This window comes from Monodelphis domestica, chromosome 8 (assembly GCF_027887165.1).
Source record: "Monodelphis domestica isolate mMonDom1 chromosome 8, mMonDom1.pri, whole genome shotgun sequence".
NCBI classification, from domain to species: Eukaryota; Metazoa; Chordata; class Mammalia; order Didelphimorphia; family Didelphidae; genus Monodelphis; species Monodelphis domestica.
This window is the reverse complement of record NC_077234.1, coordinates 93,052,974-93,067,427: the sequence shown is the minus strand read 5'-3', so window position 1 is coordinate 93,067,427 and position 14,454 is coordinate 93,052,974. Positions and strand designations below refer to the sequence as shown.

General features: G+C 35.3%; 1 protein-coding gene across 2 annotated transcripts in view; it reads right to left on the bottom strand.

Moving 5' to 3' along the window:
* Window positions 1-14,454, bottom strand: part of CPB2 (carboxypeptidase B2) — a 51,413-nt gene that overhangs the window by 22,697 nt on the left and 14,262 nt on the right. For both annotated transcript variants that reach the window (XM_001370214.4, XM_016425050.2), the window contains exons 2-8: window positions 12,583-12,658; window positions 9,977-10,101; window positions 7,995-8,103; window positions 7,026-7,127; window positions 2,285-2,389; window positions 1,445-1,555; window positions 18-111 (exon numbers count right to left, since the gene is read on the bottom strand). In XM_001370214.4, the coding sequence (XP_001370251.1) occupies window positions 18-111; window positions 1,445-1,555; window positions 2,285-2,389; window positions 7,026-7,127; window positions 7,995-8,103; window positions 9,977-10,101; window positions 12,583-12,658 (722 nt within the window). The remainder of the gene's footprint in view (window positions 1-17; window positions 112-1,444; window positions 1,556-2,284; window positions 2,390-7,025; window positions 7,128-7,994; window positions 8,104-9,976; window positions 10,102-12,582; window positions 12,659-14,454) is intronic.

Sequence of the window (14,454 nt, the reverse complement as noted above, 5' to 3'; positions counted from 1 at the left end):
TAAAGGACATATCATACCACACCAATATTTAGAAGCAAAGTTCCTGTTCAGATCAGTCCCAAAGCATCGATTTCCCTCATGCCGGGAACGGTTCTTTCTCCACATTCGGTTCTAAGCAAAAGATAGAAAAGTGAGAGGTCATCCCGGTTCAATGGGGAAAGTCACTTGAGAAGTCCTAAACAATTCATATTGCGTATTTCTCCTTCATTTTTCTTAGGCTACTACTTCATTCTGCAATTTCTTCAACATCTATTGCTTCCTTTGTAACATCTCTTGAGCTACCATTTTCTCACCATGCCCACAGTCACTGCCTTTCTCTAGGCTAGCACCTTGTGACTACTAGATTACTTACACTACCTGGTTAGATTCCCTGTTATCAGTTTCCCTTCCCTCTAATTTATCCTATGTACTGTGTCCTCCCCTGACATCATGCCCAGCTCTTTCTTAGAAGTTTATAATGACTCCGAGTCATTATAAACTTCTAAGAAAGGGCTATTCCATCACAATTTAAACAGTGTGGGTACTCCTTACATCAATTACATTTTTTGTGAGTTTGTGAATTACAAATCACAATCAAGCTTAGGAGACTGTTCCATGGATTTCTGTGACTAAAAATAATCATCACTGGTGACCAAGATAGATGATGATTTCATTTCTAGACAAGCAATCAAAGCATTTCCAGTTTGGCAAGACCTAACAAAACTGATGCTATTTAAGTAGAATTGGAGAACACCTGTACTCCACAATGAGGCATTATAGCAGTGCTTTATGGGGAGGTGGCAAGTGGAAGAGAAGATATCAATTATAACCTGACCCATCTTGATGAGCTAACACATTCATCAAAGTATGTGTCTGAATAGGAAGGGACAGATGAGAAACAGCCCCATTCTACTCCCCCACTTTGGAGGCCCTCAGTCTCAATCATTTCAAGGCAAAGTCACTTTCATCTTTTTTTTTCTCCTTTGATTCATAGAATCTTTGAACTGGAATGGACATTAAAGGCCATCTAATCCAACTTCCCTGGCAATGCAGGAATCTATTCTATAAAAGTTAGCCTCTGATTGAATATGTTTCATGACAAAGAGCAAACTACAAGTAGTAAAGTAGTAAAGTCTTTCCATTTCAGGGCAGGTCTAATGGTTAACAAGTTCTTCCTTAAAACTCTCTTTTTAAGTTTAATAGCTAGCATTTATATAATACTTTAAGGTTTCCAAAGTGCTTTATCCTGGCGGGTGGATGCTAGGAGGATGTTTTAGATGGGATTCTTATTAAAGTATAAATTGGACTAAATGGATTCCAAGGTCCTTTCCAATGCAGACTCTGTCATTCTTAGTAATAAGCTGTTAAATTCCAAGGTCCAATGTCAGTCTGAAGCACTTAAGATATATCCACTCATGACCCCTTGCAGAGAATTCCCCAAAGATGTTAAGTGCCTTTCACCTACTGTTTTCCACGTATAATCATAACCATCCACATTCAACACAGGCATGACATAAAAATCTAGATTGTTCAGGAGCTTTGTAATTTTTGCTTCTTTCCCATAAAACTGAGTTGCCTAAAAATCAAAATAACATGCAATTAGTTACTTTTTCTTAATTCCTTTCAATGAATGCACTGTTTAAATATATTTAAGTTTGCAGACTTTACTTCTTGAAAGTCTATTCACTCCACAAATGAACTGAAGCTTCAATCAGAATTCAGTGCATCACAGCATATGGGCACATGGTCTGGACAACTAGCATAAAATGAAGTTGTGATTCATAAACTGCTGGTGGAGCTGTGAATTGGTTCATTGGAATCAGAAATCAATTTGAAATTATTCCCATAACATTACTAAACTGTGTTATGTTTACTAGGCCAAAGAGATCAAGGAGTCAAAAGAAACATCACTTATGTAACAAAATATTTGTAGTGGTTCTCTTTGGGGTAACAAAAATTATTATATTTTCTTATGGGAAATTATAACCACTTTATGATACAATTTCTAGCAATGTTTTATGAAAAGCGTAGACTGATAGTTTAGATAATTCAAGCATAGTCATTTGCACTGGGAAAATTTTTTCTTTATGAAATCCTCAAGACAATGGCTTTAATTTTTCATTTCATTTAATATGCATAAGCATACCCAAAATCTAACAATATTCATTCTTAACTTATTCTTTTACTCTTTTCAGCATGAGGTAGGAAAGAAGAATGAAACTGGCAAGATTGAACCATTAGAAATAAAAGAAAGGACAGGGTTGGAGTTATTCTTCCAAACACTAGAAGGGCACTATGTACTCACATAACCTATGAACCACAAGCAGAAAGCTGGAGCCACCCATTCTCGGGCATGGATACCACAATCAATCCATATAGCATTTTTTGATGTGTTTTCCTTTACAGAAAGCTGGGCAAGAAAGAGAAAAATTCTAGTTGAAAATGGAGCATAAAAATCCAGAGAACTGGTGTTCTATGAGCAATATAGAGGGTAGAAAAAAAGAGTTCTATAGATCTCATTATTTAATTAAAAAGAAAACAATTTCCCCAATATTGCATTTTCAGGAAAATTTACATCTTTTCCAAAAGGATGTTGGATAACTCTGTGAACAATGTCTTCAATTATAACCTTGCAAAAAGCCTAGGAAACAGTTTTGAAATAGATATTTCTGATATCAATATTTTATAAAAGCTTCAGGTATAACTACAAATCTTTACTGAGCAAAGGCTTTTCTTCAGGGAGCTAAGAAAATAAGGCCCAAGCACATTCCTTCTGAAAATCTAATGTAACTCAGGAATAGAGTTCAGATAATTTTAAGTAAAATCCTACAGAATGCTCAGAATAATTTTCTAAATGCAAAAATAAAATACAGAGATAAAGAAAATCAGTTATGTTGAAATATAGTTTTCAAAATATATTTTTTAAAGTTCTGGCTCCCAGAATTAAGAAACCTTGATCAAGAAGAATAAATTGCTCATATAACTATAATAATAACAGTTAATATTTATATAGTCCTTTAAGGTTTGAAAAGTATTTTACATATGCTATCTCATTTGATCCTCTCAACAATTCTATAAAGTAGATACTATTATTATTCTGGTTCTTAACCATTTAATCCAATAAACATTTAATAAATGCCTACTATGTGCTAGCACTGTGCTAAGCACTAAGGATGAGGCAACCCTTGTCCTCAAGGAGTTTACTATCCAATGAAGGAAGACAACACACAAAAAGAAACTGAAAAGTGAGGTCAGGAGATAGCCAGGTTACTGTACAGTACCCAGGTCCTGGACTTTGATGACTCTGGAAGAAAGAGGGAAACTGATGATTCTGTGCAACCTTGCCTCACTTACATACAATTCATGCACACACCAAGAAATCACCCCATAATGTCATCCATCCACTTTGAAAATGAAGGACAAACAAGCAAGGTAGCATGTATTATTCAATGGAATCAGAGCCAAAAAAGCTGTTGTTGGAAAAGAGTTACTAGGAAGATGGTGAGCCCTCTATAAATGAAAATTTGGAAAGGAGTTTAATGTTCTTCCCTCCAATCAGAAGAGAGAAATAAGGAGTTGAAGAGGTTAAGTATTTTGCTCAGGTTTAAATAGCTAGTAAGGGTCCAAAGCAGGATTTGAATTTAGCATTTCCTGATTAAATTGAGCAGATTATCCATTGCCACCTAGATGTGACTCCTTCAGATATCAAATATTTCAAAGGAGTCTTTGGCAAGCGGTAAATCACAGTGAATTCATGGTTGAATTCTCTAGTCACTGCCAATAGTGTCCATACTCTATGATGTTGATTCAAGAAAGAGATATTACAGAAATTGTTAAGAGATTAAAATGAGTGAGATACAGTTGATTATTATATTTAGAATATTCACCAGTCTAGCTCCTATTCTTGCTCTTCAACGTCTCAAACTCAGCATCTTCAAAACAGAACTAATTCTCTCTTCCCAAAACTTTTCCCTATTCATAACTTCTCGACTTTGGTCAAAGGTACCACTATCCTTCTGGTCACCCAGTTCACAACCTCCCTGTTATTCCTGATTATTCATTCTTATTCACCTCATATATCACATTCTTAGAACCAACATATTTTTGTTTGTTTGTTTGTTTTTTACATTAAAATACCCAGATATCCTGCCCTGCTCTCCCTTCCCCATACTAGTGAAGGCATGATTTGACCAGAAAAAATATTTATATATAAACTATAGCTTTCTTGTTTTTATCAGTTTTTTCTCTGGAGATGGACATTCACAACTTATTCTTCAAATATTAATTCTGTAGATGTATATAATATTCTCTTGGATCTATTCATTTTACTTTTCATAACTGCATATAGATCTTTTCTTTTTAAATTAATCTTGTCATCATTTCTAACAATATTCCATCATCATCCTATGCCATAACTTGTTTAGTCATTCCCCAACTGATGGACATCCCCTCAATTTCAGTTCTTTGCCACCACAAAGAAAGCTGCTATAGTATTTTAGAATATATATTAAGTTCTTTCCCTTTTCCCCTGATCACATCAGGAAATAGACCCAGCCCTGGTACTGTTGAATCTAACAGTTTTCATAGTTTTAGAACTATCTGGGCATAATTCTAAATTGCTCTCCAAAATGGCTAATTGGTTCACAGTTCCACTAATAGTATGTTAGTATCTCCATTTTTTCACATCCCAACAAATCTATTTTTTAAAAGATCTCTCAGTCTGATCAAGTACTTAAGTAATCAAGCAGAGAATTTGAAATTTTCATGACAATAAAACATTAAAAGGATGATTTTGACCTACACACAATGCTTTAAAAGCAAGTGTTATTTGCTCATAACCTTAGTTTGGCCCCTGATTTTAAGTTGTGCTATGTCTTGGTGGGCCTTCCAGAATGAGTAAGCTGAAAAATAAATTCCACATTACTTAACTAGCTTGACTTCTTAAATGTTATTTAATAAATTTAATATTAAATATTGTCCATTGAATGTTGGAGAATGGCCCATTATAATCATAGGGCAGATGTGGGCAGATACAAAAAATATTTAGAGCAGCTATTCTATAATGACAAAAAAACGAAAACTTAGGGAGTGCCCACTTATTGTAGAATAGCTAAAAAATTATGATAGATAGATGTGATAAATTATTATTGTGTCATAAAAATGGTGATATGGACAATTTCATAAGAAACTGGGAAGACTTCTATGAACTAATACAGAATGAAATGAACAAAACTAGAATGATTTAAACAATGACTACAGCATTATAAAAAAAATGCAACTTTGAAAGACCGGAATTCTGATTAATGCAATGACAAACTATAATTCCAGAGGACCAAAACTGAAGTATGCAGCCAGAGAGGTGATGGACTTAAAATGCAAAATGACAGATACATTTCTTTAATATGTCCAATATAGGAATTTTATTTGCTTGACTATGCATATTTTGTGAGGATTTTCTTTTTATTGTTGTTCACTGGGGAGTGTAAGGAATGGACCTGCAAGAAAAAGCAAGAGATTTGGAATTTGGTGAACTGCCAATCAACCAGATAGAGATGAGATTCCAATAGAATCTTGAAGAGGGGACAGTTGGAAAGCCCAGCAGCTTGAACTCACTTTTCCTTTCCTCTGACTGTTGGAAGGAAGTGGGAAAAGCAGTTCTTCTCTTGGTCAATGATTATTTATCTGACTGAGTACTAAGACGATTTGGAGCTTAGCTCTGAAGAATCTCTGTCAGCTTTTGCTATCAATATCTCCCCATAGAGAGAATAATCTTATTTCCTGAATTGAACACATTGTGAAAATCTTCAATCAACCGGAAATCATAGGAAGTTGGGGAAACCTATTTTCCTCTTTCCCCCTCCCTCTCTTTACCTCCTCTACCTTAAAGAATAAAACCCTGTTAGTCAAAAGATCTAAATTGCGGGATTAGTTATTGGGGAAACCCTTCAAGCTTACCATTCCTGAGAAGAACCTTTAGATCAGTTGAGAAAGGGACAGGAAGTGGGGAGAGGGGGGAAAGAAGTATAAGATCCAGACTTTCCTTTAGCTGGCTTCCTGATGTCTCTGCCCTATCACCATAAATCTCCTAATATTACCATCTATTACAGGAAGAGACGGGCAAGAAAATAAATTACTGTTCATCAGAAAAAATACAATTTAAAAAATATTTCCTGAAGTTCTGATCTTGTGATCAAATGAAAGTATGTAAAATGTTTTGTTTTTTAATTTAGAGTGCTATGTAAAGATCAGGTATTATTAATTCTGAAAAATTACAGTATTGAGATCTACAAGAGATTAGAAATTATTTAGTCATTTTATAAAAAAAACATTAGACACAAAGAATTTAAATGGCCAAGATCACATAGGTCAATATTTGAATCAAACAACTATCATTTAACACAGTGTTCAACTACCTTGTATTTATTTAGAATATATTCTATATAGGTCTATATGTACACAGTAGTATCTGTTGGTGGTTAGTCATTTTTTTTTGGTGGTGTTGTAGTGTCTGACATCTTGTGACCACATCTGTGGTTATCTTATCAAATATACTAGAGTGGTTTGTCATTTCCTTCTCCAGTTCATTTTACAGATGAGACAAAATAAAAGTAAATGACTTGCCCAGGATCACTCAGGTAGTAAATTTCTAGTGGAATTTGAACCCAGAAAAAGGAATCTTCCTGATTCTAAGCCAGTCACTCTATATACTCAGCCACCAAGCTACCTCACTTATATCCAATTTATGCTGAAGTCAAAAAATATCACCATTATGGATACTATTTTGGCCCTCTGATTACAAAGGACAGTTACCAACCAATATGTACACATGTTATCTCCCTATTAAAATACAAGCTCTTTGAGGGCAGAGACTATCCTTTTTTACTTTTTTATCCCCAATTTTTAGCACAATGCCTAGCACATAATAAACACTTAAATGATTGTTGATTGGCAGTTTAATTGAAGGAAAATGAACTTATAAATCACAGCCACCATCACCCTCCCCCCAAACAAAAAACTACAAAGCAATTTTTTTCCAAAAAGGTTACCTTCAAAACATAAAGTGGTCTCTTTTCAAATGAGGATCCAATGTGTATTTTTTCAAGCTTATTACTATATGTCTCAGTTATACTGTCTATCCAGAAATAAATCTGCCAAAATAGAAATGAGCAGTTAGCTAATAAAGTTCAGTCTGCAAAGGCAATAAACACTACTATGTAATTTAGGAAGAACATAACTTCTTCAGCAAAAGTAGATAAACTCTCAAATCATTTTGCACAATGTGGGAGGATATGGATGAGGCAAAACTTGGGTTTTGTTTTTTCAGAGAAAAACAAAAAGAGATCTGAAAAGGTGTTGAACCATACGTAGGTGATATTAAAGGAAGTAGAGAACTATTAAGAAAATCAAGATGCAAAATATTAAATGTTCTAAAACTCTATTAAAGCTTAAAATTACTGAAGTTTAAAGCTGGACTAAGACTATTGAAACACCCTGTATAGGTGACTTTGGAATTAATGAAGGGAAATAATTTATTATTGTTTCCTTGATTTGCTAAATTTTAGCCTGAGATGAGTTATAAGTCTCTCAATAAAGGTTAAAGTGTTGATACCAGGGCACTGGTTCAAATCTAGTGTGAATAAGTGATGGTGTTCTTTACCCTGGAATTCCCTGCACACGTTTTAATTGAAATGGCCATGCTTTATTTCTTGTCTTCTCCATCCCTATGGCATCACCCATAGAGTGTTGCTATAAATAGGCCAGTCACTGCTCCAAGAGATGTTCCAGAGAGACCTGGATTTCAGTGATGAGAGAAGAGACTGACAAGGCAGTTTGCACAGTTTAAATAACCATAGACTTTGGGGAAGAAAGATGACCATAAAATCCTAGTTGCTTCAATTTAATCAGTGTGGGTGTGATTTTCCCCAGGAGTTCTGTGATTGCAACAGATTACCCTTCTGGGGAAATTGTTTTGCTTGATGTGATGACCATAGTTTAATGGAAAAAGTGGAACTTACTTCATCTAGTGAGTGATATTGTTGGTAGTACGATGAAGAGGCTCGGACACTGACAGTGTTATTAATGGTTTGCTTTCTAATAAGATCTTCAACATCTTCTACTGATACCCTAAGTTATAAAAAACAAAATGCTAGTTGGTTTCCAAAGAGAATTTGCTGTGCCTAGGGAAGGCAAACAGACATTCTTTTTTTTTAAAAGACCACCATGATGACTAAAACTGCTACCACCATTACCATCATTACCACCTAACTACTACTGGTATAACTACTAGTACTTTGGGATTTTTGTCATTGTCATTTTTCAAGTCTAAATTTTACAAGACCAAATAAAACCAGCATTTCCTTATACAAAGAAAAAAAGAAAATTGTACATAAATGAAATCACAAACCTCTTTTAGATTTAGCTTGCTTTTCTTCATAATTTCATAATGAATCCCACATGAAACCTCCTAAGATTTCTTGCTTGTCTATTTCCTTCTGGATATCCCATTCTCTCCTCTTTTTAAAAATTGATTAATTTACTCATTCGTAGAATTTATCTGTAAGTGTCCTACCCCCTCCTCACCCTTGGCACACCCTAAAAGGCATTTTCCAGATGACAGACAATCCATACAAATTAAGTCGTCAGTGTTTCACCTTCTAGTTCACTCTCTAGAGGGAGCATTCACAATTTATTCTTCCAATATTAACCATAAACCACAATTCGTTTAATCATTCTCCAATTGATGGGCATCCCCTCCATTTCCAATTCTTTGCCACCAAAAAGAGAACTGCTAAGAGATTTTGGAACATATAGATCATTTTCCAAAATCTCATTGGGAAACATATCCAGCAATGGTATTGCTGGGTTTAAGGGTGTATACAGTTTTATAATTCTCTGAGTATAATTCCAAATTGGATTTTAATGGTATATACAGTTTTTTAACTCTCTGGGTGTAATTCTAAATTGTTCTCCAAAAGGTTGGATCAGTTCATAGCTCCACCAAAAGAATATTAGTGACCCCTATTACTTCAATTTCAATCACTTGAGCCCTGAGTTCAAATCTGATGATATATGATGATTATATGACCTTGGGAAAACCACTTCAACCACTATCTGCATCAGTTTCCTTACATGTAAAATGGGTTTTATAACAGCCCCTACCTCAAAGGATCATCAAGAAAATCAAATGAGATACTTGTAAAGTACTTTATAAACCTGAAAGCACTATATCAATGTTAGCTAATACTATCATAGGACTATGATTACAACCACCACTCATGGTATTATTAGTGATACATTTACTAGCACCACCATCACTATACTGTGATTACTACTATTGTTATGTCTATTATCACTACTATGACTATGACCAATAGTTCTACATATTTGTCTTATGCTTCATAGCCTACAGGGCACATAGATATATAGGATCCTTTTGACTCATGACAACCTTAGGAGGTAGGCAGAGTAGCAATTCTCCCCATTTTCCAGATGAAGAAATTTAATCTCAAGAAAGTTCAAAAAAGTTTCTCAAAATAAAGCCAATAAGAAGAGGAATTCCTCCAGAGAAAGAACTGTTGGAGTCGTCTTTCATATCAATGTATTTAAGGTTTTATTTTGGGGTTTTGACTATGTATGGCTTTGCTCCAGCAATGGCCATGATTATATCTCGGGCAGTATTTTCAGGAGATTTTGTTGATCTTTTACAGAGACAGAATAAAACCCAAATCACTATACCTCTTGATTCCTTTTTTGAAAAAGTGCCTGCTGAGGTGAAAAGTAACTCTGTCTCCTCAGCTTGAACTTAGAATCTTAAAATGTCTAACCAGAAGGGGCTTTAGAGATCAGCTGATTTGAATATCTTCCTTTTTCAAATGAGGAAATGGATCCCAGAGGAGCTAAGTAACTTTCCCACCCAAGGTCTCTCAATTGATTCAATGAGAACAACAATAACTTGATATGGCACTCCTGCTTTCCAAACAAGCAATTGTGACCCTACCTGAATATGATTTTGTTCTGGTTTAAAAAGGTTTTCACACTGCTCACATCAGAATCATTGACATAAAAATGGACTTCTTCTGACTTTTTAATGAACTCGACATCATCTGGTTTCCAGAGAACAATCTGTTTTCAAAAAACAAAGGACAGACACACATTTTATCATCCTTTGGTAGGGGGAAACATGAGAGTAAGTTGACAAAAGTCCCAAGATACTAAAGCAAAAAAACCTATCTATTTTTGCCCTCTGCACAAAGTGGTGCAGACCAAATCTAGGGCAGGCAGAATGAGGAAACCTCAGGGAGTGAGCCTGGGGGGCTGAAGATAGGGAGCAGAGAAGTCCTAGGAGGGAAGACAGAACTCACTTGTGTGACCACAGAAGAAAAAGAGGAGAAATCGGGTGCTATCTGGGACCTTTCCATTTTACCTAATCATTTTATTATTTCTAAGTTGTTAAAAAATTAAAGTGTAGTCATTGCCCTTTAAGTTTAATGCCTTGAGACAAATCCCTGATGCTCTTACCCTAGTTGTGACTCTGACCCTCTGGTCAACATCCAAATGTATTCTCTTGATGTAATGACAAAGAGAAGGATGTCAAATGAAGAGAAAAGGTAAAACTTTAATATAGAAAGAGTTCACATCAATATAGGAGGTAGAGTTGTTCATGAGAGTTCCCTAATCATTTTAATAAGATGCTCCAAGAGATGAGTCTTTATTTAAAATGTCTGATTTTCCATGCCTATCTCCCTTTAGAGTGGAATATAGCCATTGGTACCATGTCAGGAGGACAAAAAATACTTTTTGATTGCCTCAATGATTGAACCTCTTCTGTTTGACTTAAAATTAGAAGGGACTTCAAAGACCATCTGGTTCAATTCCATTATTTTACTCATGAGGAAATGGAGGCCATCAAGAATAAGTGACTACCCAAAGTTACACAAATAGTGAGAGAGGAGGGCCTCCAACTAGAGTTCTTTGACTTCAAATTCAATAGTCTTTCCACTAGACCACACTTGTAGCTCATGGGATTAGAGACTTTTCTGAGAAACCATTCCTCTGTGCTGGCTTATAAAAGAATGGACAAAATTCTCTTGGTTCCTTTTTTCCTATACCTTCTGCCTTAACCTCAATATTGTGTATCGGTTTCAAGTCAGATGAGCAATAAGAGCTAGGCAATGGGGGTTAAGTGACTTGTCCAGGGACACGTAGCTAGGAAGTATCTGAGGCCAGATTTGAACCTGGGATCTCTCATCTCTCAACCTAACTTGGTTCTTTTTTAATTTTTTTCAATTAAAAAAATCTTGATTTTATATTATCTTTCCCAATATATCCTTCTTCTTTCTCCTCTGAGGGATCCATCCCTTGTAAAACATAAAAAAGGAAAAACAGCTCATCAAAACTAATCACCACACTGACTATATCCAGTATCATAAGCCTTGTTCTATAGTCATAGTTTCTGTCTCCACCCCTTTCCAAAGAAAAGAGAGAGGTATATTCTCATATCTCTTCTGAGGATCCTAGATTAGTCATAATAATTTCACAGCTTCATTTAATTTATTATTCTTGCCATTATTATCATTGATCCACTTTGTATACCATTTTCCTGGTTTTATTTACTTCACTTTGCATCAGGGCATATAAATCTTTTCATGTAACTTTGAATTTATCATACATTTGTGTGCTACAATTTCTTTAGCCATTTCCAAATTGTGGGGCATTTATTTTTTTCCCAGTTCTTTACTACTATAAGAAGTAGTCTGATTTGGCCTCTGATACTTCCTAGTTGTGTGACCCTGGACAAGTCACCTAACCCCAAATGTCTAGTCTTTACCACTTTTCTGCCTTAGAACTAGGAGAAGGAAGAGAAGAAAGAAGAAGACGACGAAGAACAAGAACAAGAACAAGAACAAGAACAAGAACAAGAACAAGAACAAGAACAAGAACAAGAACAAGAAGAACAAGAACAAGAACAAGAACAAGAACAAGAACAAGAACATGAACAACAAGAAGAACAAGAACAAGAACAAGAACAAGAGCAAGAGCAAGAACAAGAGCAAGAGCAAGAACAAGAATAAGAACAAGAACAAGAGCAAGAGCAAGAACAAGAACAAGAACAAGAACAAGAACAAGAACAAGAAGAACAAGAAGAAAAGATACACTCACCTGTCCCTTGCAACAGCAAATGACTAAAACCACTTTATCACATTGTGACTAATGTGAGTGATTTGGACAATGAGAGCCTGATGGCATCTCTCTGAAGACCTGAATTACAACTCAGTGCCAAATAGTAAAATTGATGTGTATCACAATAAAATGTTCTTCTATCTTTCTAAAGCAAATTAAGGGGATAAGAAATGGGAATAGTAACATGACTATAAGGATACCCCAAAGAAGACTTTCTATCAGTGCAAGTTAGCACCTCTGCAACTTAAAGAATGTCCTAGAGCAATGAGGTTCAGTGATTTACCTGGTCACAAAGGTAGTATCTGTTTCAGGAAAGAGTGGAAAAAATTAAGTGTAAATGCTCCAACTATTATATAGGGAAGAGCACTAAACATAAAGCTTGTCAAAGACAACTGATGTAATGGGCATTTTGAGTAAAATTACCTCAAACATCATTGTCATGTTCTGGAGAAGTCTGACTTGTTTAGTTGTTCGAGGGAAAGCATTGAGAACCTGGCCACTAGAAAGAAATAATAGGATTAAAAAAAATATTAAAAGGTATCTTGGTTGTCCCCATTAGCAATTTAAACAGAACTCATTCAAAGTTGAACTCATCATCTTTCCTAAGATAACTGCTCTGACTTCCATTTTCTTTCAGGTCTCCTAGTCATTCAGACTCAAAATTTATGTTTTCTCCTTTCAGATTTACGATTTCTCCTTCTCCTTCCTCCCCCAACACCCCACCAGCACCACCAAATTACCAAATCCTACAGATACATTCAGTCCATAATGAGCACTTGTCTTCTTCTCATTTACCTTAGTTCAGAGCTTCCTTACATTCCATCTGAATTATCACAGTAGTCACCTAATAGATCTTTCTACCTCCTCTTTAGTCTCTCTCCAATTCATCCTATATACCACTGGCAGGAAATCTTACTGTGCATCATTGAGATCACATCATTTAATCATTCCTCAATGTCTGACAGAGTTAAAACTTATGAACATATATATTCAACCCCAAAAGACTTTTCAGAAATTGAGTTCCACATTACCAGTTTTCCATTAGACATTTCTACCTTTGAACAAACCATTGTCATCTCAAGTTTGACATGTTCAAAATTGAATTTTTCTTCTCTAAATCTATTCCTCGAAACTTTCCTATTTCTATTGAAAGTACCATCATCCTCAGATTCTTCCCTATTCTGTGGTCCCTATATTCAATTCTATGTCCACACTATCTTGCTACATTTAAATGGATGCCATCCTTGTTTAATTTTTTAATTTTGTTTTAATTTTTTGTTTTTCTGAACTCTTTTGTTTTTAATTTGTATACCCTGGCCCATGGTAAGTAATTAAAGAATGTTTGTTGCTGTAAATTAATTTTAATTAGGCTATCATTTTAGACCTTCATGATTTGGTGCCATCTTGGGAAAGCTTCAGGGCATGGCTGAAAGAAGACTTAACTAGAGATTAGAGGAGGTCTGTTCCAGTCCCAGTTTTACCACTAACTATGAAGTCCAAATAAATCATTTTGCTTCTCTGGGTCTTAGTATCCTCAGCTATAAAACGAGGAGATTGGACTAGTTGCCTTCAATCTCATATAGTTTTTAAATTCTATAAGTCTATGACTTTATAGCTTTCCATTTTTATCTCATATCATTCTTTTTCATTTATACTTTATATGCCCATCAATCAAGACTCCTTAGGGTTCTCTTGATTTCCTTGAAATTCATTGATTTCTTTTTCCCTTTTGCCAGTGCTATTGCAGATACCTTGAATATCGATCCTTATATTCTTTCTATCTGGTGATATCCTACCTATTCTTTAAAGGGTCTTTAAGGGTCTCCACAATCTGACACTTACCTACCTTTGCATCTGAAGATTAAATTAACTTCCCTGCCCATTTTTACACTTAATCACCAAAAGTGTAAACATCCCACTTAATCATTGAGTTGGGGAGGTCTAAGACCCACGTGTGCAATAGTGGGTGATGAATCAGAATCAAACTGACTGCCCCTTGACCAGTCCTAAGCAAAGCTTTAGCAGTAATTAGGAGACATAAAAGTGGAAAAGGCAGAGGAAGTGACACAAAAGAAAGTGTCTTTAAAAGGAATTTACAACTTCCTGTGGGGACTTCTTCTTGAGATCTTCAGAGGGATCTTTGGAGAGTTCTTGAGTTCTTTGTGCTTAAGACTTCGACTTCTTCAGAGTTCTGAGTTTGAATTGGAAGCTGGTGAAGAATCTGCTGATTAGATCTGAGACCCTATACTTGGTGAGACTGTTCTTAATTCTCTCCCTTTGGATTGACATATGATG